Genomic DNA, 23,991 nt, shown 5'->3' with positions numbered 1-23,991 from the left:
AACGCTGAAAAGTGAAAATCAGCGCTGATGGCGCTTGCACATTACACTCATTGTACACAGAACGTGGTAATTCACAGTAATTCTTGCTGTACAGGAAGATCATGTGTGATGCGAATGCATATATAATAAAAGACGACCGTGACAAGTCAATATTGGTGACAAAATAGCGAAGTAATTCCTGCGCGCGCATTTAAAACATAACATTCAGAGCAGGAAGATCTCGTCGATTTATCGTTCGCAAGAGCCGCGAAAATAATGCAGCAGGAGTCCACGGTGTACGATCTGGCATATCGCGGTAAAACTGCGGCCGTGAAGATTCTGCTGAACGAGAATGAGAAGCTGAAAACACAAACGGACAACGTACGTATTGTGCAACGTTGCGCCGCCGTTTCGTCCGCATGTCGAGTGCGCTTTTGAGGTTATATTATCATTTCCTTTCCTTGCAGAATGGTCGAATGTTGATACACTGGGCGGCCTTGGGTGGTCACGACGACCTGGTCAGGCATTTGCTGTCCCTCGACGTACCGGTGGATCCTGCGGATGATGTAAGAAATCGCTATTGATCGTTATTTACATTAACGTGATTGTAAACAAACAAGAGATGTATTATTCGTAACTGCACTATGTGTACTTTTTGCATTTAAAATGACATGACTGCGCTCCACTTGATGCTCGCTCTTAGAATCATTTCATCCTTGTTATTTATCAAATGTTAAACAAGAACAAATAATACTTGCGATTGAGCGTCAAGTGAAATGTACGTTCCCACAATTAGATGGAGAAAGAGGATCGAAAAGTATGAAGAGTTTAGTTCAAAGAATAAGCACGAGGTGTAGCTATTTAATTGTGTGTAATAGCAGTAACATTAACAGATTATTAATATAAGTAATTAATAAAAAATTTGTCCTAATCTGCAGCTACACTATATTAAAAAATTATAAACAATTGGTTAATAATCGATTGGTTATTGCTATAAACAAGTGTGAATTCATGGAAATGTTACATCTTGTCTTATTATATTACACATAATGCATAGGCCCGATAAAATTTCGATGATACGATTGCACGAAGCTTCTGACAATCGAATTTCTTTCCTCATTTTAACTTATCGAAAATGTTTTCTTTATACTTGAAGAAATGTGTTTGTTCCGAAAGATTTAATAATTGCGACTAAAATCGATCTCTAACTTTCTAACAATTCCGAATTTGTAGCGACGCAACGAACGCACGTATGTATCGAATTTCTAATAATTTCTAATAAGTTTTGAGATTTAAATTTTAAGATTAAAGATACATTTTTTATACATGTGGATGAAAACAGTAGGTGTCAGCTGTTCATTGAAATTTCGATGAAATTCTATACGGAGATTTTTAAACAAGATAGTAAATCTTTCTAACATTTCTTTTTAAAAAATTGTTGTAAAGTATATTCATTAGCTTTCTTTGTTAGTATGATGATTGAAACGCTGTTGTGTCTGATTAAAAATAGCTCATATAATCATACCTAAATGAAAAGATTTATTTTTAAATCTTTTTCTGAAATATTTGTAAAAATTTTTGTTTGAATATATATATGACTGTTACAACTTTAATTATTATAAATAAAATGTATTATATAAATTATTTAATAATATATCAAATCAACTTTATTTTTGCATCTTAAAATATTATATATCTTTTCGAGAAAATTATAATTCTTGCATGTTGTGCATTGGTCGTTAAACTCTCGTATTTTCAAACGAGATTCTACACAGACCACACACTGGTAACACAAATAAATAGTACAATCATGTACATTTTTTCTGAAAAATATCATTCTTTATAAAAATATTTCAAAATGTATTATCTATTGTTAGTAGCAGATCTATTGTCAGTAGTTGAGTTTTAATGAATCATAGAGACTACTTATCTAAAACGCTTCTTAAATCATAATTTGAAAAAATTTAACGAGAGTAATAGTTTAATTAAGTTAACATGGTATCAAGCAAAATCTTACATTACAATTCCACAAAGCTATTCCATCCCTCATTTCGAGAGATTTATCGAAAGAAAGATGGAGATCTTAATAATATACACACTTGAGGACGTATAATTATATTATAATTTTTCCAAAGATCGTTTATAAGAAAAAAAACTTATAAGAAAATAAGTATAAAGCGAAAATGCGTCTAAAATGCATCGCGCGTTGCGTTACATTTTTTGCATATCCTGTTCTCTCTCTCTCTCTCTCGTACACACACGCATAACATCGCATAATTATCGCGAGACTTTCATTCCGTTCGTTGCGTCGGCTAGATCCTCGTACGAAATCAAACATTAAATCACATCACGCGTCTAAATCAATGCAGACAAACATGACTCCGCTAATCCTGGCAGCATCCGCTGGCCGCGAGAAGGTCGTTAACACATTACTGACCGAGGGTGCGAACGTGAACGCGACGACAATCGACGGTCACTCAGCGTTACAATACGCCGCGTCTAAGAACTGGAAGTCCATCTGCGTGGCGTTACTGGAGAAGGATGCAGACGTGAACATCACGGACAAACGGGGTGCCACGCCTCTTCACAGATCTGCCTCGAAGGGCAATATCACCATCGTAGAACTCCTCTTGGAGTGCGGGAAGAAATTGAACATAGGTAGCGGAGTGTTTGCGTGTCTCTGTATGTGTGTATGTTATTGAAATGCAGCTCTTTCATTATAGTATAATAATATATAAAATATCAAATATAATCTATATATATATATATATATCTATATATAAATATTTTCGATTATAACTTAGAGAAGTACAAAGGTTCGCTCGCTCTCCTGTATCGATACACAATTTCGTGCATTTCATGCTATCTTGTTTCTCAGATCAGAGAGATGCGTACGGTAACACGCCGCTGCATCTTGCTTGTGAGGAGAACCGCGTGGAAGAAGCAAAACTGCTGACGGCGCACGGCGCGGACTTGACGATTACTAACAAGGAGCGCAAAACTCCATTGGATCTCGCGAGTCTCGGATTGGTTCGACAGCTCGAGGAAATCAAGCGACAGGCTGCGTCAAAGTGATATTTCCTCGCGCGAAATATTTTCGTATGAGAGGTTTACTATTTAAGTTTCCTATTTAAATAAGTCTCCAATAAATTCATTCATGATTAAGAGTTTCCTTCTCCAGAATTTATTTTATCCCTTTTCTCACTTATTCTCTCACACTCGCCCTTCCTAATACATATCGTAAAATGCGTTTTAATATTTGCGTTCGTTCTTATAAAATGTATCAAAAGTTCTCGTTTTCTTTTTCGCTGTTTCACCTCTCTTGACTTTTTCTTATAGATCGTCGGCATTTTATCGGTCAATCGAACTCTCTCGAGACGATTGTCTTATCGCAATAATTTTAAAACCGAAAACGCCGCAGAACATAGTCGAAACGACTTTTGATTTTAATCATAGAGTTGGTCTCGTACCCGCGACACGAGACATCAGTTTAGTCCGCGTAACGCGCCGAATCGAACAAAAAAGCCAACACCCTCTCGACGCACGTATATACATAATTCACAGAGGTTCGAGAGCACATTGGACTGACTCCGATATTCAATTGGCATTCTCCTCGCCGTCAATACTCTCATCCTGCGTTGTCGAATCATCACCCGAGCCGCCGGTTTGTACAGAACCGCGTTTCAGCCTCGTAGAGCTCAGACTTATCGGAGGACCACCGCGCCTTTAAACAAATCATACGTTACATTAATTATGCGATGTCTTATTGCAATACGTGTGCATAAATAATGCGAAAAAATATACACTATCAGTCAATAGTTTAAATATATTTTCCATTTTTTTCAAATTAAAAAATCTCTTATATAATCTGAAATTTAATGTTATATTTAAGTATTCATCATTATATATCAAATAATAGTACTGTAAGATGTGTAATAATCCTGAATTAAATAAGACAAATAAAATAAATAAAAAATTAATCAAACGGTTATTATCGAAAAAATGTGCAGCTTGTTTGAATAAATTTATATTTGTTGAAGGTTTTGCTATAATATTAAGTATGAAGTTAAATATGAAGAATGTTATATTAACCTACAAGTCGATTTTCTTGAAAACAGTGTCAAACTATCGACCGATAATGGGTACTGCAAATAAAAAAATAATCAAAAAATATGAAAAAACGCATTCACAAACAATTGCATTCAGGGGGAAGCCGGAGGGTGAAATATGTCATTATCACACAAGGTAGCAGTCCAAATCGGCATGATTATTTTCAGAGTTAGCGATTTCAAATTAACCAAAAGAGCTCGTTTAACTCACTGTAGCACACTGGGGACACTAATGGGATTGTTTCCTAGCAAAAAACTCTCTCAGGTAGGATACCAATCGTTTTTTCTCTCTTGACACCTACACATGTCAGAAGTTGATCACTTCCTTCAAAGATAAAACACTACTTTAATACTGCCTCATTACGTTCGCCTAAGGTTACAGATACGTATGGCCTAAAAAGTGTAACATAAAATAATACATATTTTAAATCGCTCAAAAGAACAGTATCCTCTCTTACCATTTAATATCCTCCAAACATTAAATTCCGAACCTTTCAATATCTTCAAGATTTTTTTTTATTTAAACAATATTTTTATCCCTTCCATTGTGTGTGCGTGTATAAGGAAGAAAATAAAAATGTGAAATTACCTTAATTTATTCTTTAGATGTGTCAATTCCCGCATGAGCTCTTCGTGAGATTCTGTGATGTCATCCATCTCTCTTTGCGCTTTCCGCTTCATGGTCTTATGCCTACTAATCTCCTCCTCCGCTTCGTCCAATTGTCTCTTCAACGCCTTCATTCTGACATTGACTTTCTCCGCCTGTTCTTTATACTGATCAGAGTTTCGTCTCTCATCCTCCAACTGTAGGCTCAGTTCCTTCAATTTCTTCTCCAGCTTACGATTGATCTTCTGCTGGGCGAATCTTTCCTTGGCTTCAGTTTCAAGTTGCTCATCGAGATTGTTGATCTTCGATTCCAGTTGCTGTATCGTAGCCTTGGTCTTGGCACGTTGCGCAGTCTCTAACTCGGTTAACTTGGCTTTAAGTTCTTTATTCTGTCTCTCTAACAGCATCTTGTGTGACTCCAATTTTTGCGTAGTAGATCGCTCAGTCGCCAAGTCCGTTGTCAACTGCTCGATCACAATTTGACCTTTTCTAGCACGATCCATTACGATCTCAGCGTTCGATTGCTCCTCTTCCAATTCTTCCTCTAGAGTGGCAATTCTTGCCTCCAATCTACGTTTCTCGTCTAACATCAGAGTTCCCTTGTTGGCATTATTATTGACTTCTTCTTGCAGCTCATCCCTCTCATTTTCGGCAGTTCGTCTGGCGCGTTCACTACTTGCAAAGTCCTCGGTCAATTGCAACAAATCGGCTTCTAAGCTCTTAACCTTCCTCTCGGTTTCCTTAGAGGCAGCTGCCAGTTCATCTCTTGCAGCCCTAGCTTCTTCTGTCTCTCTAGTACAATCCTTGATTTGAGTTTGAAGTTTTTTCAGTTGCTTGAGTGCGTCTTCCTTCACCTTATTATGCATCTCCAACTGTTGTTCGATGTCCTTGTAATCCGCTTCCATTTTTTTACGTGCAGCGATGGCTGCAGCACGCTGTTTCCTCTCATCCTCGAGCTCCGCCTCGAGATCACGGAGCTGCTTCACTAATCCCCGACGTTTTTCTTCCGCTTGTTCTTCCTTGGTTTGAAGATCACGCTCGAACTGAGCTCGCAATGCTTGCATATTTACTTCCAACCGGAGCTTAGCATCTTCCGTGAACTGTAACTCATCCTCCAATTCTTCAACCTGCGATTTTTGTTCTTGTAGCTGTGATTCTAATGAACGTTTTGCCTTCTCTAACTCGTGAACATTCTTGTCAGCGGTACCTTGGTTATTAACCAATTCGTCCAGTTCCGATTGTAGACCTCTACGGCCCCGTTCAAGTTCCTCAACTTTCTCATTAAGCTCATCTAATTCGCGAGTCAATGATAATACTCTTGTCTCTTTCTCGCGCGCTTCTCTCTCCGCGGCGTCCCGTTGTTCTGCATATTGCTCAGACACAGCCTTCTCCTCGGCCAGCACCTTGTCAAAGTTCTTCTGCTTCTTTTCTAACTCAAGTACTTTCGCTCGCTGTGCCTCCAACTCGATGATACTGTCCTCCAGTTCTGCCTGAATCTTTTTCTTTGATTTATCTAATTTATCATTGGCTGCCTGTAATTCCTCGACTTGCCGTTGGAGACCTTCAATGTCCTTCGTGCAACGTTTCCTGGCCTCCTCGAGAGCGACAGCTGCCTCTGCTTCATCATCAGCACGTTTCTTGGCTTCAGCCAATTGTACATTCAGACTCAGCAGTTGCTTGTCCAAGGCACGTTTTGCTTCCTCTTCTTCCTCAAGTTGATCGTGCAAGCTCTCTTTCTCACTTTCTAATGCGCGCAACTTCGAACTGAGAGCCAGTTTCTGCCGAGTTTCTTCTTCCAATTGCTGTTGTAGTTCGGTAAACTGGGATTCGCAGGTGGCCGATGCCTTCAATGCTGCAGATGCTTTCAGTTCAGCAGTTTCTAGCTGCTGCATTACACTTTCCGCTTCTTGTTGCAGTTTCGTCACTTTCTCGGCTAATTCTTGTTTGTTTCGTTCTACCTCGGCCAATTTTGCGTTTATTTCCGCTAACTGTTGCTCCGCTTGCTTACGACGACGATCAGATTCTTGTCTACTTGCACTGACCGATCTGAGTTCTGTTGCCAAATCAGCGTTCTCGGCTTCCAAAGATCCTTTTGCCTTCTCTAGAACCGCTTTCGTTTTCTTCAACGCATCCATCTGTTCATTCAGAGCAGTCAGTTCTTGTGTATGCTTATGACGCATATCGGCGAGCGTAGCTTCATGCAATGATGTTTCCTCTTCGAGGTTCTTCTTCAATGTTGCTAGTTCTTGTTCTCGTTTGCTTCTTAATTCCTGTTGAGCTGCGGTAGTATCTAAAGAATCGAGCAATTCATTTTTCAGTGCTTCAAGTTCCTCGTTCAAATCGCGCTTCTGTTTTTCCGCTTTACCCCTAGCTGCCTTTTCAGCTTCTAAATCTTCCTGAAGTTCAGCTAACTGTGACTCTAGCTCTCTAAGCGCTTTTTGAGCTTGTGCTTTAGCGGCACCTTCTTCGTCCATTTTTGCCATAACTTGATTGAGTTCTTCCTCACGTTTGCCAAGTTGAAGCTGCATTTCTTCAACTTGCGTTTTCCTTTCAGCCAATTGCTCTTTCAAGTCTGAAACCTCAGTCTCGACTTTTCTCTTGGATCTATCCACCTCCTGTCGTTGCTGATGATCTTTAAGAAGTCTCTCCTCGAGATCGGCGATTGTCGCTTCGTGCTTAGCTTTCAATTTCGACAAATGCTTCGCCTTCTCCTCTTCTTCGGCCAAAGTCTGTGAAAGATCATTTGCACGTTCCTCAAGAATCTTTTTTTCTTTCAATAACTTTTGATTGGTATCTTCTGAAAGAGCGAGATCTTCCTCTAACTTCTTGATTTTCGCATCACATTGAACTTTTTCTAATTGCAGTTTTTGTCTAGCAGCTTCCTCTTCCTCTAGTTGCTCTTCTAAATCACTAATATTCAACTGTAATTTCTTCTTCTCCTGAGTCAACGCGGCGCTTCTCTCTTCTTCCTCTTCGATACGCGCTTCCAAATCATGCAAAATTTCCTCTAGCTCTTGCTTTCTCGCGGCCAACCTAGCTCTCATCTCTTCGGCTTCCGCGCAAAGCTCAACTTCTGCCTGCAATTGCTCAGCCAGCATAGTCTTTTCTTCGATTGCCTGTTGATATTTGCGCTCGTATTCCTGAGCCGAATGCAGCTGTAACTCCAGCTTGTCGCGAACCTGCTTCAGTTCATCCTCTTTCTGTGTGAGCTTTTCCTCCTGTTTGGTAACCTCTAATAGAGGCTTCACTTTGGTGTACAACCGCCACCATTGCCAATTGCGCAACTTTAGATAAGCCGCACAGTTTCTCTGGATAATGCGGATCGCGTTAAGCTGCTGCAAACGTTTTTGATAATTACGCCTGGCCAAGAAACCGCGACAGAAAGCCTGGAAATTGACGATTATATCCGTGATCTTGTAGTCCCTCTCCTCCTCCAAGTGGGCCAACACCCCGGCGCGGAAAAAGATCTTCGATTGTCCAACACGATAAAGATTTGGATCCAACTCTAATGCTTGAATCTATAAAAAAAATTCATAATTTAGCGATGCATTTTTATTATTTTTGATCAAGATTCATGAATATGAAGATACATACCATCTTTTCGCAAGCCTTTTTCCCGTCCATAAATCCCTTGGGGATAGCATTTGGAGTAAGCAATTCGTAGCGTTGTCTGAATTCTTGGAACGGAATTCTGTTTGGGAAACCTTGCCGGCAGATACGGATACCCTCCAACACGCCATTGCATCGTAGTTGATCTAGCACAAGCGGGGCGTCAATTTTACCAGCTCTCTTCTCGTGATTCGGAATTATACATCTAACAAAGTTTGGATTCGTGTTGCGCAATGTCACCATCAGCTTGGCTAATTGTTCCTTATACAGTTGCGAGACCGTTCTGAACATGCCCTTCCTCGTCCTCGCACCGAATTGTGTATCTGTGAGCGCCTGCTGCGCCATACCGACAATCTCAGCATCTTTCCAGATATGACACACAAACGGATCCTGTGAGCCTTGTAGAAGACTAACAACGTTCTCATTCAATGGGTCCATATTTTTCATCAACCATTTAGCGGCAGAATAATCAACTTTGCCAGCATAATGGATAATTGCAAAATCGGCTACATAGCGGAAGTCAGTCTTCATGAACTTCGGATGGACACTGTGAGCGCCAACCAGTTTTTCCACGAATGTCTTGTCCGTGGCTTTAGGAAACCAACACTCTTCATCTAAAAGCGCCATAATGCCCATTGGTTTGTCGATAAGATCGATCGTTGGCTGCAAATCCAATCCAAAGTCTATGAACTTCCATTCAATTCCCTCACGCTGATACTCCTCTTGCTCCAGAATAAACATCGTATGATTGAACAATTGTTGCAACTTCTCATTTGTGTAATTGATACAAAGCTGCTCGAAGGAATTCAGCTCGAATATCTCGAAACCGGCCATATCCAGTATGCCGATGAAGCTGGCACCCTGTCGCTTCGTTCTGTCAAGGGACCTATTGATTCTATTCACCAACCAACGGAACATCCTTTCATAACAGGCCTTTGAGATCGCCTCTACAGCGAATTCCACCTGCTCCTTCGTCTGTGCCTTCGTAACGAAATCACGACCGACCTTAATGCGCGGTTTTAGGAAGGCTTTCGTCATCTCGGTCACGCTTAGGCCCAATAAGTGCGAGATCTTCTGCGCCACCGTGTTGTCCGGTAACGTGGCTTGATCAGAATTTCGCTCTTGACGGAATTGCATCGAACCAAACAACATCACGGCGGAAACGATACGGAAGATGGAGGAGAAGTCCTCGTTGGTCATGCCCATGATGTGCATCGACTTTACCGTAGAGAAGAATTCAGCGGAATCATCGACACCAGGAACTGGTAGAGCTCCATTCGATAGAAAAGGATAGTGCTTTGGATCTTCCAATATAAATTCCTCTAAAAGAATTCATAAGCCATTAGAAATTACGAATATCGAATATAATGAACTAAAAAGGATGCAGATTCTTTTTTGTTTGTTCAACATATTGCTTGACTCACTCTTTTGTTCCACTGAAGCACCTGCCAACAGTTGATAAAATATGTGGAAAGTCCTTTCATCTTTCGCTTGCCGAATGGCTCTCGACTTCTCTAGAAGATACGTCTCAATATTTGCACCGGCTATGTAACCGGATGCATCAAAATTTATTCTTATAAATTTACCCTGTAACATATTAGTATGATATAATTAATTTCAATGAACAGAAAAATAATGTTAAAACAAGAAGGATATTGCATCTTGAAATTATCAATAATTAAAATTAATTTCAAATAAAACAATAAAATTAATATTTTAATGCAATTGTTTTATTTAAAATTAATTTATTTAGTGAAGAATTATTAATATAACTTACGAAACGGGACGAATTATCATTCTTCACAGTCTTCGCATTACCGAATGCTTCCAAAATTGGATTCGCCTGAAGAAGCTGTTGCTCGAGCTCACCCTATGACGAAAAAAATTTCGACAATTAATAATAAACATTATCGAAAATATTTATTTTTCGAGACTGACAAAAATAGCGCTAATGAGTAAAGTAAATAACTTATTGCATACATTAAAAAATAATGTAATAATATAAAAGAATTTGATGAAATCTCTGCTATTATTTTCGCAAAGCAAATAATATCACCGAATTCTTCGAATTTTTTGATAATTTAGACATAATCTATACATAAAAAGAATTATTATAAATAACGAACATTGTTTACAAACATAAGTATGTAACAAATATTGAATGATAATTTTGAATTATTTGAATTCGAAATCATTGTTCATATAAAATTGATATAAATATATAAAATATTCTATTAATTATTCTATTAATTATTCTATTAATTTTTAATAACACTGAATATTGTGCTACACACTATTAATGATATATATAAATTAATAAATATTAAATTGTAGCATTAATAAAATCTATGTTTTTCAATTTTTGTTGGAATAAATAAGTTAAAAAATATTTAAAAAATTTTATCTTATATATTTTCTTCGTATCTCTCTCCAAAAATATAAAGCATAATAATGTTGACTTCATACTTCTGCCCAAAAATATAAAGCATAATAATGTTGACTTAACGGCGATAAACGATTATAATAATAGCTCTCTAAAACTATTAAAAATATAGCAATGTAAAAAAGATGCTTAACCTATTATTTTGAAGGTTTAATTACTCAAACATAAGAACGCAAATTAATTTGATCGATTTATTTTAAAAGAGCATGATTAGCATGAAAATTTTCGTCCAAAAGGATTTTTACAATAAATCACTGTAAGCTTTATTAAAAAATGAACAGTTCTCCAACTAGTGGTAGTAATAGTAAAAGAAATTGTTTATTGTAAATATAGAATAGTTATCTTTTTACTTTCAAACGTGTCAGATCATTATATCGTTACGAGACATAAAAGGTTTTTATATTCAACTATAAGCATAATCGTAAATAGTAACGAAATCTTTCACGCTTTCTTGCTCAGCGATGTATAATAACGTATTACGATTAACACAAGCGTATTACGTATATCAAGCATCGAAGATTGACTTGTATTTTTACGACTTGTTAAACTGCAGCGCACTGAAAGGCTAAAAAAAGAAACAAATGACAATAATCGACGACAAAAGCAAGCTGTAAGGCAAGACACTTATCACGACACCACACCAGTGTTAATATTGTTTCCTCCCACTTTCTTTCTCCCTTTCTCACGTTAATTACCGCAAACTTTTCCGTGACACTCCCAGATCCCTGGATCCGCAAGCAGGAAAAAAGAGGCAAAGAGAAGCTTCGTTAGCCACAAGAACACCAATAGTTTCGATAAACGGTTTTACAACGATTAATTTTTCACAGAAGGGTAATGCGAAATAATACAATTATATCTCTATGTGCAAAATGCACGCAGGTACCGAGAGGTTATTATTTTATTAAAATATTACGTTTAAAAGGATTTATTTTAATCTAAATATATATTCATCTCTCCGAAAGAATTGCGAGACACGTTTCCATCCAACTCAAAATAAATAAAATATGTCTTAATACAATTAAACTATGTAATTTGAATAAAAATGTATTATAATATGTACAAAAATTAATTAAAAAGTAATATTAATATTACATATTTTCCTTAGAAATAATATAAACTTTAGAATATAAACGTCAACTATTCGTTAATATTCTTTTCAAAATGTTCATTTTTTAATTTTATATTAAACATAATCATTATAAAAAATGGGTATTCACCGTTTAACATTTAAATCTTACAAAAATAGATAGCTTATATAAGTAACTCTTATATACATATATATGTGTATACGAGTTATTTACACACATTTTGTTTACGTGTCTATATATAATTTGTTTGTATCATATTTTTCGAGATCACAAATGTGCGATGTTATTTCGATAATATATTGCGATTTCTTCTTCTCTCTCGGTACGTGCGTCAATTGATATATCAAAAAATCAAAAGAGTTTGTTAGTAAGGGGTGGATAAGCGGGAAAATAATAGAAAATTCCGTGCCGCAGGCGTCGTCAGCCGCCTGAGCCGGATCTCTTTCTTTCGTTGACTTACTATGATTAATGCCGGACTCGGAGTCTAGGTGGGCGGCCGCCAAAAGTCAGCACCGAAAATAAAAGAATTTTCAGCATTAGATCAGAATTGACCATGGTATAGATTTCGAGCGTTCGTTCCTTGCTCCGTGCGATTCCCTCACGTTCGTGTATCACATGGTAAGTACACGAAAAACAAATCAACCGGTGAATAAACGCACACTCGAGTGAAATTGAATCTTAGCAGACGTTGGAACCAATTCTTTCTTTCTTTTTATCGCTTTTTTTATAGGATTTATTTCGATTTAGATTTCAGTTTTGAGAGATTGGAAAATAATTTCTCAGATGCCGAATATAATTCAGTTTTGATACAAATATCGGGTGCATAATAGTGCTGCGGCATTATTTTTTAAATTCTTGATGAATTTGAAAGTCGATCTCGATTGATTATTTATCGAAATGCAGGAATAGCTAAAACCGATTAACAAATAATTGCACACAAATCTTAATTCAATCTAGATTCGAATTCAACAAGAAGTACTTAACATCAAAGGAACAGGCACGATATACCATAGACTGCGCGAAACATTCATTAAGAAATCGTTGATTTCAAACTCATCAAGAAATTAATGACGTTAAAAAATAATCAGGCAGCTGTGCGCGACACCCTGTATACTCTGGAAATAACGCCCCGATTGAAATGGTTTAAAATGTCCGTAGTGGCGAAACATAAGCGAGCTTATTTGCTCTTGTGCATGCGAAACGATCAGGAATGTGCTGGCTGTGAACAAAAGTAAGACGATAATGCAGTCGATGCGATAGCATGCAGTCGTACCGTAGGCGAGTGTTCTCGTTTTACAAAACTTTTTTTTACACATATACTTTTGCATGTACAAATGCCGTGCGATCGGCGATCAAGAAGGAACATTAAGAAACCTGATATGCGAACAAAGATCAAATCTTCTTCGAGATTTGTGCGTGCAGAATCTAGTTGAACGAGAGCGATTCTCGACTGATTGGTGCATGATTTGAAAAAAAATATTTATTATTAAAGTGGTTAATTTTCTAATTTAAATTAAATTAAGTGACAGCTAATATTTCATCAATATCGACTGTAACTCCAACGCCCTTTATCTTCTCTTAAGAAACAAAGAGAGACAAAGTGAAATTCTAAATTATGAATTATACACTTTTATACAATATTTATATAGAATTCATTTAATTTAACGACAGTAGCATTCGGTATCAAATTTAGGTGTTTATCTTTTCTGAAAAAGGCACCATTCTCTTCAGATTTATCGAAGAATAAAAATACCCCTGTCACCATTTCGCTAAAACCAACACTTCTATGTTATTTACTCACTACAATTTCAATTTGATCAAAGTTTACTGTACAAAGTATTAGATATGTGTGCTTCAGATGTGCGCAATTATACATCATCATGCTATATATATGTACACTGACTCGATCTAATAAAGGCCATTAAAAAATCAGACAGATAACACGAAAATTTAATTGCGTCGATTGCATGTTCTATACGACCTGCAAAGATTAGTTTGCGACAATTACGTTCATGACAAGAAACGATAAAGACCGTCGAGTCCAAAGTATTGCAACGGAATTAATCTAGTACTTGAAAACGTTCAACATTATATCTAGATTTTACTTTAAATTTACGATGTACTATAATACAGAATATTTCGCATGTTTCCTTCGTCTTATTGTTAGACAATAGAGTATAAAATCACGATGAAAATTAAGTGTTGAAAATACAAAAGATCGTCTATCAAATTCTTGCGAAAACTCGTTTTAAATATGCTAAAAAAATTTATAGTTGGGAGAAAACGCGACGGAACACCTGGAGAGTACATATATTTATTTTTTTTATCTATGACAGGCCTAGATTTTACATTCTTGAGATGAGTCATGCGCGGGCAATCCGGCTCGCGTGACTCAAGAGAATCAAAAAAGACTCGAACTGATAAGTGGATCGTTTATCTGAAAAAGGAGAGGTCCTTCAATGAGCACGATGCGCGTTCCCTCCTCCTTCTCTTTCCCGAACCATCGTAAGCAACATGTACGGGGAGCAATATAGATCGATTGGGTTTAATCAACAAGCGTCCATCCGAATCGTAATGCAACTTATGGTAATCGAAAATGTGTTAAGGCTCTCTCTTGCGGAGCGACCTTCGATCGAATGGAAGGAGAAGTCGCGATTCAGACGAATCTTTGAAAGAAGTAAGACGCTCTCTTCTCTATGCTGCTCCTTTTGCAGTAACCTTTTTACGTTTTCGATGGCTAACAAGTCTAAAACTGGTTGGAAAAACCAGAGGGAAAACGTCGCTTGTGCCATTTAATAAAATCGATTATTTAAGAAATAACAAGAACTATTCACTATCAGACATTTCCTCTTCTTCTTTTTCAATCAAAATTACAAACTTTAATTTTTCTATAGTTAATTATTTGTAAAATAATTGAGTATTTTCTAATATAATGTTAAAAATAATGTTAATGTTATTTTTTAATATATTGTATTTAAGAATTTTGAGATTTAATAATAATGTGTGTAAAGAGGTCAAATTTTTAAAACCTTTCTGTTTTTTTAATTTATTATTTTTCAAATAATCGATTTGATATTACTATATTTTGCAGCTGTACGAAGCCTCCATCACTTTGTATATTTTACTATATACTGCCATTTATGAAAGCAAACCCTCAACGTGCACCATGTTTATAAAATGTCTACGAGGGACTAAATCATATTATTTACATTCAACATATGGTCGCTATTATTTCTGCTTAAATTTTTATCTGATTCACAAATGCTAAAAATAGCCATATGACTTGTAAAATTTACAAAGACGGTTACAAGACTCTACGAGGTCAGAACGTCAGATGGACAGGACTGAGAAAGGAATGTTACCAGTTGAAGATTGTATCTGCGTATTTCTCTTTTTTTTTTACTCGCCGTTCTTCTACCCAAACCTCAACGTAATTTGCAATCCGGAAAAAAACAGTTCTCTGCATCTTTTTCGATTTATTAATAACGTTACGCTTCGCGCGATGGTTCGGATTATACTCTTCAAGTATCTCGCAAAACACGCGAGAACAAAGAAGCCACTGTATGCGAACCTGTACAGCAGAGGCTCTCAAACAATTTTGTTCTCTCTCTTTCTCTCTCTCTCTCTCTCTCTCTCTCTCTCTCTCTCTCTCTCTCTCTCTCTCTCTCTCTCTCTCTCTCTCTCTCTCATTTAATCAATATCTTGAGATTTCTTGAACTCTTTCAATCAATAGATCTCTATAGAGAAACATTATTGGAAGAATTCTTTTTTTTATATTAGATTAATATTTTCAAACATTTTTGAGTTTTTTCAAAAATATCTCTTTCGTTTAAAGTAATGGATTGACATTTTCTCTAAAAAAAAGAATATTAATCCATTAAAAAAAGACAAGTTTTTTTGATTTACAAGACATTTACGATAAGATAATGAAATTTCGTAATTGTGACATTTACAGCTTCATTAAAAAAAACGTCATGATTGTGAATTTTATAAAAGACATGTTAACAATCATCCATAACAGAATATTTATTCCAGAATCAGTTATTCAAACACGGAAATCTGTTTGAATGATAAAGAATTTTAACGAGTTTCGCAGTTTGCACGAGACGTCTGGTTTCCTCTGATCATTAATTCGGCAGTAACGAATATGGAATTCGTGGTACCGCGAGCCCGTGGTAAGGACGTCATGAATCGGATATTGAGGTTGCACTTCCGGCGACGGAAACGAATGGCAACGAGGTTTTCCGAGGAAAGGTCGACGCGGTTGTGGTGAACACGGTGACTCAATTATGCGAAATTTCAACGCTTTTAACGCCGATGGTCTGTATTCTCATCGCGCATCAGTGCATTCGACTCTGAACTCTTTGTTACACTTTGCGGTCCTATCGAAATAAATCCAACAAATCTGCGGTAACTCGACGTTGAACACTCTTCGTAACGTTTTCCAAACAAAAGAAAATAATTGCTATTAGACAATGTTGAAAATATTAAAACAAAAATAATATTAACTTATTTGTTACACGACTCGTTAATTTAAAATCGCATTTGAATGTAATCTAAGTCTTCCTTCTTTCACGTTAGCTTACACGTAGGAAACAAGCATTTGACACTTCGACTAGGAAAATAAAAAAGAATCGAGCCAAATAATTGACTAAACACGTTCATGGTCAAACATTGTAATCGCATTCCACAATCGCTTGAATAACAAATGCCGTTGTAGTTACATCTATTTACCGGGTAGCGTGTCAATTGTAGTATTTTCTTGTTGTGCCGTTTCGATATAGCTGCTTTGGTCATTAACCTTGGCAACGCGCATAGCTGTGAGTAGACATCTATCGCGTAAACATAATTGTGCGTGAGGTAATCGAAATCTTTCAACCGTAACAGCATTATTATATGCACGCGAATACCGTCATTTTAAGCCAGTTAAAAATGCAGGAAGAGACGATATATGGAACAAAATGATATTTATTACGAAAATTAAGATATCATATGATTCCATCTTCACTCGCTTTAAATTATAGTAATCGCGCACGTCTTACCATCCCGTAATTATAACATCTCAATGGCAATTTACATAATGTGTTGAATATTTCTTTTCATTTAAATATCAAAAACCCGACATAACGCGAACTGAAAAATAAGTTCGATATTACTTCAGACTTAAAATATCTATTACAAAGAGCCTTCTCTTTTCAATCGACGTACATGCGTATTTCCGGGGACAGAGATTACTCTCGCGCGCCTCAGGAAGCTCGAGGGAGCAGCATCGTGCTTACGGGAGCACCAGGAGGTTAAATGGCTCGTATAAACCGCGGTAGTTTAATTTGTCGAGCACGCGTGTCTTCAGCGAGCGAGCGCGTGCGTAAAACACAATGGATTCGCCGCTTGGCGGAAACCGCCGTCGCCACTGCCGACAACGACAAACGTACTAATGGACGTTGACTTACCGCGTTAGACTTGGGTTTCGACGCGGCCACATAGGCTAAATATTGAATCACTTTCTTTGTGTTCTCGGTCTTGCCGGCGCCGGACTCGCCGGTGCACAAAATTGACTGGTCTTCGCGATCTGCAATAGACAGAATACTGGTGATTGTAGACTATTAAAGAGAATATACTTAACCTTGCTGGTTTATTCCAATTTACTATATGATATTGTTTGGATCAATATGATGTGAAAAGCTCTGAAAAATAAAAGATACAAAATTTTCACAGAAAAAAATCTTAGACGAACATAGACGAAGTCATTAAATACCAGAGAAAAATTTTAAATAAAATGTTAGTAAGAAAATTAATTACACTTTGAATGAAACATCCGAACAGACCAGCAGGGTTAAATGATACATATATTTAGATGTCTTAAGACTTCTGAGTACGTTGTTTAAAATGGTAATACATACTGCACTCAGAATAATATTATATAAAAAAATAAGGAATAATAACGCCTGATATAGCAAAACTTTAGAAACTGAACATATTATAAATAGTGCAAAGTAACTATTTATTAATTTTTTTTGTCGAGCAAAATTAAAATAATTAAGAATTAAACTTTGCAAATGAATTAACATAACTTTTATTATCGCAAATATAGGTTTAAATAAAGGATACATTTCGCCAACTTAAAATTCATTAAAAAACTAGCTTTGATCGTTATGGCCATTATTTCTCTATCAAATATACGGTATCAGTAAGTTTCTTATTGTTTAAAATTCTTTATTCAAACATTAGATTTTTATGTATCACCTAACGATATTAATTCGATGCAATACATAGCTAATACAAATTTTTAATTATGTCGATTGTGCGTTACCTTGCAACATAGAACGATAAGCCGTATCGGTAATGGCAAATACGTGTGGTGGCACTTCGTGTCTCTTAATGCCTTTGTACCTTTCCATAATCTTCTCTGTGTATATTGGCAGTCTCTTATAAGGGTTTACTACGACGCAAAAGAGGCCAGAATATGTCTGTAAGAAGAAAGGGTTTCGATTATTACAATTCGATTATATCAAACATATTTATAAAATCTATAAATTAACACAGTTAAGCCAGAGCTTCTTAAGCGTTTTCTTCGAGAAACAAAAGCAAAAGACTTATCTCATTCATTAATTAGTAGACTTAAGGCCAGTATTCATAATCGATTCTTTAGAATCAATTCTTTGTCTTAAAATATAGTCTTTTGACGAAAAAAGATTGAACCAATCAGAGAGCAGCATTAGAATCTTAAGGCATTACTTAAGATGTTCTTGAAATATTAACGGACTAAGAATATCGGCTTTAATAACTTCATATCTTTCGAGCAAGAATATTATTTCCGTTTTATCGATTAATTATCTAACTGCTGCTTCATTCAGCTCTTCCGGAGTTGAATAAAAGCGAAAGCATTCGTTCGCGGATCTATTCACGTGATCTAATTGTTTTAATGGAGCATTGTTTCTGCTGACGCTAATAAACATTCCAGGAATTCTCTCGTGATAGTGCGAGAAGACGCTGGAACGGCAAGCTCGATGGAATGTCCGATCGATGACGTCACGTTCACTATGCGATGCCGGTTCGCGAGCGCGAGGTAGAGAGCGAAGTAGCAGAAAGAGGCCGACGTATACTTTTAGTTCGCCGTTCTCCAGCGTCTTCTACTTCCGCGCTCTCCCTTTCTCGTTCGGTCGCGCGTTCTCTTGCACATTGGCACGTTTTTCTCTGCTGCGCCGACATACATGTATGTGCATACGACCAAGCCGACTGTACGACCGGTGGTCCTGAAACCGAGAGCCTTGACTCTCGCTCCTATCCTCGATGAAACGAACCATTTCGAGGAATCGAGCTCGAGTCGAAAGGTAAGCTTTGGATTTAGGAATAGACCATAAAATTTTGTACGATTTACGGAGAGTAACATATCCGGCTGTGCAGATATGTGGTTCCATCACATTTTATGAGTGAGTAAAATAACGGAGTAATAAAATACGTCTATGTGTATCTGCCTAGGTTGGTAGATTTCTTGAACAGTATGATTTCAAGATAAAAAATCTATACGAAGGAATACAATTATGTACATATAAATTATACACACATACTGTTACATTTTTAATCATATTCTTTCAGAGAAATTATTTAAAGGATAACGTACTATCGGTTCACAAAAACGGTTCGTCTTACTTAAATAGGAATTACTGCTCTGATTAAGTAAAGTATTATAACATTTAATCTATTAATTCTTATTTAATTTCTGCCGTAAAAAAGCTTGATGACATTTTCGTTTAATCTTTGACTGATAAATACAAATAACAAAATGTAAAGTTATCCAATTAAATTCAATAGGATTCTTGATTATGAAGAACAATGTCATTGATATCGTAATATAGACTTTCCTCTAAGATAATTTACTTATAAAACGTACATTATCATTTATATACTTTTTTATAATTTTATGATAAGATAAAATCTTATCTAAAATCTTATCCGGAAGCATTTTATTCGATTAAAAAATATACTTAATTTAATTACTAACGTCGATCAAAATTATCTAGTTTTACTATCTGATGTTTAGTTTTATCTGACAAGTAATCTGAAAATGAATGTATATAACGTATAAAGTAGTCTGCTATTGTGATTTGCATAGGTTTTTATATTTCATAGAAATTTACGACTCAGTTCGGCCGGATCGAAAATTTATATTTATCGCATTTCACTACCACAAGGGTATCGGTTAACAAGCGAATAAATCATGTATCTCGCATATACAGCGGCAGACAGACCTCTATGACTAACTAACGAAGGGATGCTAATCTCTCGAGCGTGATATCGGAACAGAGCAAAGTTATTTAACCTTTTATCAGTGCGAGCAAGTACGCGAGTATCATTCATGGTTGTCTCGTAACTTACAATATAATTACACGTTTTCCCCTTGCATTAGATCTGTTTACGTTATTTGCACTTTCTGCACTCAGAATCTTCACTTTCTTTCTCTTCAAATTTCACTTAAATATACTTAGCTCGTTTTAAATACAACAATTTTTGGGGATTTTAAGCAATGCAGAACAGATCTATTGTCTTTCCCAACTGGGATGCTAACATGCACTCTTTCTTTACAAATTATGTTAATTGTATATTGCCAGCATATTGCCAGATATGGAGGAGCAGGTAATCTAATTCCTTGAGTTAAAGAACTTTATTAATTTTAATTTTCATATCTATAGGTCTGTTCTTTTTCGAAGAATTTTGAACTAGTACTAAACAGTGCAACAAGTTAGAATGAAACAAATATTATAGCTATCTTACTCTAATTTATTGCGTGCTTAACTGTTCAGAACTTGGAGAGGGAAAAAAACAGATTTAAAATGTAAATTAATTCATTTCTGATTAGTTTTAAAGTAAATATCATCCATATTAAGTATATATGCATTAATAAATAATAAACTAATTTGAATCAAATTTAATTTATTTAATACATTTTCTTGTATAGTGTTTAATTCTTTTTAGTCAAATTGATATATTAATAATGATGACTTATAAAAATGATTAAAAACAACTGAAATCCTGAATTTAATTTAACAGTGTACACGGTTTTCATCACAATATTATATATATGTAAAAAAATATAGGTACTATATTTTTATATATTGATTTACAAAGACATCTTTTAGATAAAATAGGAAAGAAGTATTAGTAATTGTAATATTGTACAGCTGAGCATCTTTCAATAAAACAATTCTCTCGTGCGTAGAGTAATTAATTTCGATTACTTATATCACGTTGTCATTACACACCATTTTATGCAGAAAGACAGTTCGCACAGCCTACGCGTAGACGTGAATTATCGTTGTTTACGCATAAACGCCCAACATTGATATCGTTGCAACAATCACAAACGATATTCGTCGGGAGACAGCGCGGGCGTAGGTGTTAATAAACGTTCCTCTCGCTTTTATCTGCCTTCCATTAAACACTGGCCGCTCGCGATGACGCACTTAATGGCATGAGTCTACTCAAATTATTTACATTGTCATTAGGGCTGCCAGATAATTCCTCAGGGAAATTGTTAGCCACTGCTTATTGGGTGTCCGATCCCGGACACGGTCTTCACAATCAGATTGAGTTCTCCAGGAATTTTTTCGACATTACCCATCATCGTCATCGTCATCGTCGCTGTTTTCCTGCTCCTCGCGCTCGTCGTATGTATATCCACTTTCAAAGGTCGCGACGAATCACCGCCAGTTGCCTTCAGAACTGCCTACAGCGTGATTCATACACATTCGCTTTCCCCGGGTCCACTCTTGGACTCGACCCGCGTCATCATTCGTGGAAGAAGTTACCCGGAACCGTTACCAGGTTTATTTATTCTCCACGGCGCGATTTCCACGTTAATTTGCCGTGTATTTTCGTAACTCTTCCCATTATGGACTGGTAAACAGCGGTTGCAGTTGATTGAGGTTTATCGTATTTCTCTCTCTCTCTCTCTCTCTATATATATATATATATATATATATATATAATTCTGTCTGCAAGAAGAGATGGAGAATAAATTAGAGGTCAGTTAAATTTAAATAATATTTGCAGCCATTCATCACTCGTGACACAGCACATTGTTTTCTTATAGGAATCTGATCTGTCAGAGTATGTGTCGATGTTCCACAACTTTTTTATTATTCAATTGGGAAATGAATGAATCAAATAAAATGGAGCGATCGCATTTATATTATAATTCGTATTTCTTTGCGTTAGATTTTTTTATGTAAAATATTATCATTTAAAAATGCAATAATTCTCATTGTTTTATCAATTTCAATGTAATGTATTGACACTTCATAAAAATCTTTTCTTTTTCTTGTAAAGAGGAAATATTATCCCAGATTTTCGAAGTTAATACATCATATTTTCAATTTTGGTTTTAGTATAAAAAATGCGGAACTTTTTTATTTTTATAAACTATAGAACTACGAAAAATGCTACTAGAACTGTCATTATTTTTTTATATTGATTATTGATGAAATGTGTTAACTTCACAGATCCATTTCTTTATAGCTATTTATATGATCGAAAAATAAATGCTTCGAGGAATCTTAACATCGCCTCGTGTGTCCTCGAAATTCATAATTTTTCTCCTTCCATCATTACGAAGCGTCATTCTTGCGTTTACGGAATCAGGGTTTAAGCGATTCATCGCGTTCGCATAAAATTGCACGAATCAATCGAACTTCGATTCGACGATGCAATATTTTTCGAATTCCGTTGTAAGCCAGGAACATATGGAACAGAAATCTTTGTCTCTCTCTTCTCTCTTTCCCAGGCAGGACTGTTCGTTCAGAGGTCCTCGAAAACCGGTCGGTACTCTCGGGTGTCATCGACCCTGCCCAACATTCCTGTTTATACTCGCCGACGCGACGTGACGGGTGCCTTCTAAGCAAATCCGCAGCCGACGCGATCGCGATGTGCGTTACATCTCAACGAAACCGACATCTTTTACCACAAAGATATAGCAATCTCTAAATGTACGTGGAGGTATGCTGTCAATAGTACTCGCCGAATCCAGAAGTCCGAGATAAACGAACTGACGGGACGATATTTCAAATTTAAAGTGTTTACTAAAATCTTGTACAAAAATTTCCTGAGAATTCCCCCGGATATTTTTCCAGATATTTTATCCAAATTCCAGGTAAGATTAAAGAATTTTTTAATGCAATTTTTGAAATAAATTCGAGTACAAGCAACGTAAATAAATTATATATTAAAAATGAGCAAAGACAGAGATTCCATGAAACCTACTATATCTATCATTTTCTGCAATTGAAGTCACGAAACAATAAAGATAGAAAAGTTCACTATAATGTAATATCAGTGAGCTACTCTGAATATTGTTTTCTACTGTCATCCTGATTTTTTAAATAAAAAAAATAGCGAGACACATAAAAAAGTACATACATAAATATATGCGAATGTCATATACTTATTGTGTCAACTAATTATCAATATTTGCATTATCAAGAAAAAAATAATTAAAGAAATAATGTTTTTAGAAAGTACCGATAAAATTCTATGAAAATTTGAAGAAAAAAAAAAAAGAAATTTTCTGAAAATTTTCTTTTCCAAGTAGAGAACACTGAAGTTAACGAAAGGTAAATTGCACAGCGTTCTTTGCCAACTTTAGAAAGCAAATAATTCTCTCAAATTACATATAAATAACAGATACAAGTATGTCGGATACTTGAAGAGGTTTAATTGTTCCGACGCGAAAAATGATCATCTCGAATTCGTCGCGGTTTTTCAACGTAAAACAAAAGTTCTTTTATAAGGTTTGTGATTGCTCAGAATTAAATTTACATTTAATGACCTCACGTGTATGGACTATCGAAGACGCGCGGTATCTTCGTGAATCACCTTCTATGCCGATCAAACGCAACGATGCGTCACTCGCGGTGTTTAGTTACGCGCATGTCTCGCCTCTCGTATTTTCTATTATGGGACATCGCTGGACTTTTTTACGGCGTCCCAGGGGGAAATTTCGTCAGAAATTTTCTTTCGTGGCACCGATGGTAGCAAACCGAACAAACATGAATGCGGGACGACAACCGTAAAAGGCATCGGACCTGCCGCGACTCCGTTACCGGCTCTCGCGGATCGCTTCACCGGTCGTTTCGCATAGCGGCCGCGTCTTTAAGGCACCGC

General features: G+C 36.3%; 2 protein-coding genes across 9 annotated transcripts in view; one reads left to right on the top strand and one right to left on the bottom strand.

The window, feature by feature from the left end:
* The first annotated feature begins 98 nt into the window (after positions 1 to 98).
* Positions 99 to 3,146, top strand: LOC105151601 (uncharacterized). Its single transcript, XM_011065407.2, has 4 exons — positions 99 to 360; positions 447 to 545; positions 2,349 to 2,637; positions 2,858 to 3,146. Exons 1-4 carry the CDS (start codon positions 256 to 258, stop codon positions 3,052 to 3,054), a joined length of 690 nt encoding a protein of 229 aa, XP_011063709.1. The 5' UTR covers positions 99 to 255; the 3' UTR covers positions 3,055 to 3,146.
* zip (myosin heavy chain 10) overlaps positions 2,079 to 23,991 on the bottom strand; it is a 33,691-nt gene continuing 11,778 nt past the window's right edge. The window contains exons 2-12 of one of the 8 annotated variants that reach the window (XM_087403592.1): positions 18,146 to 18,302; positions 17,286 to 17,404; positions 12,296 to 12,319; positions 11,389 to 11,472; positions 11,284 to 11,312; positions 11,195 to 11,201; positions 10,082 to 10,174; positions 9,729 to 9,891; positions 8,290 to 9,626; positions 4,678 to 8,213; positions 2,079 to 3,703 (exon numbers count right to left, since the gene is read on the bottom strand). In XM_087403592.1, coding sequence (XP_087259718.1) covers positions 3,577 to 3,703; positions 4,678 to 8,213; positions 8,290 to 9,626; positions 9,729 to 9,891; positions 10,082 to 10,174; positions 11,195 to 11,201; positions 11,284 to 11,312; positions 11,389 to 11,472; positions 12,296 to 12,319; positions 17,286 to 17,404; positions 18,146 to 18,302 — 5,676 coding nt within the window. In that variant the 3' untranslated portion in view covers positions 2,079 to 3,576. Of the gene's footprint in view, positions 3,704 to 4,299; positions 4,482 to 4,677; positions 8,214 to 8,289; positions 9,627 to 9,728; positions 9,892 to 10,081; positions 10,175 to 11,194; positions 11,202 to 11,283; positions 11,313 to 11,388; positions 11,473 to 12,295; positions 12,320 to 16,569; positions 17,135 to 17,285; positions 17,405 to 18,145; positions 18,303 to 23,991 lie in introns of those variants that run through there. The other 7 variants (XR_015544286.1, XM_087403588.1, XM_087403591.1 and 4 more) reach the window with 7 other exon arrangements.

This window comes from Acromyrmex echinatior, chromosome 2, assembly GCF_024713525.1.
Source record: "Acromyrmex echinatior isolate Ae372 chromosome 2, ASM2471352v2, whole genome shotgun sequence".
NCBI lineage: Eukaryota > Metazoa > Arthropoda > Insecta > Hymenoptera > Formicidae > Acromyrmex > Acromyrmex echinatior.
This window is presented reverse-complemented; position numbering and strand designations above follow the sequence as displayed.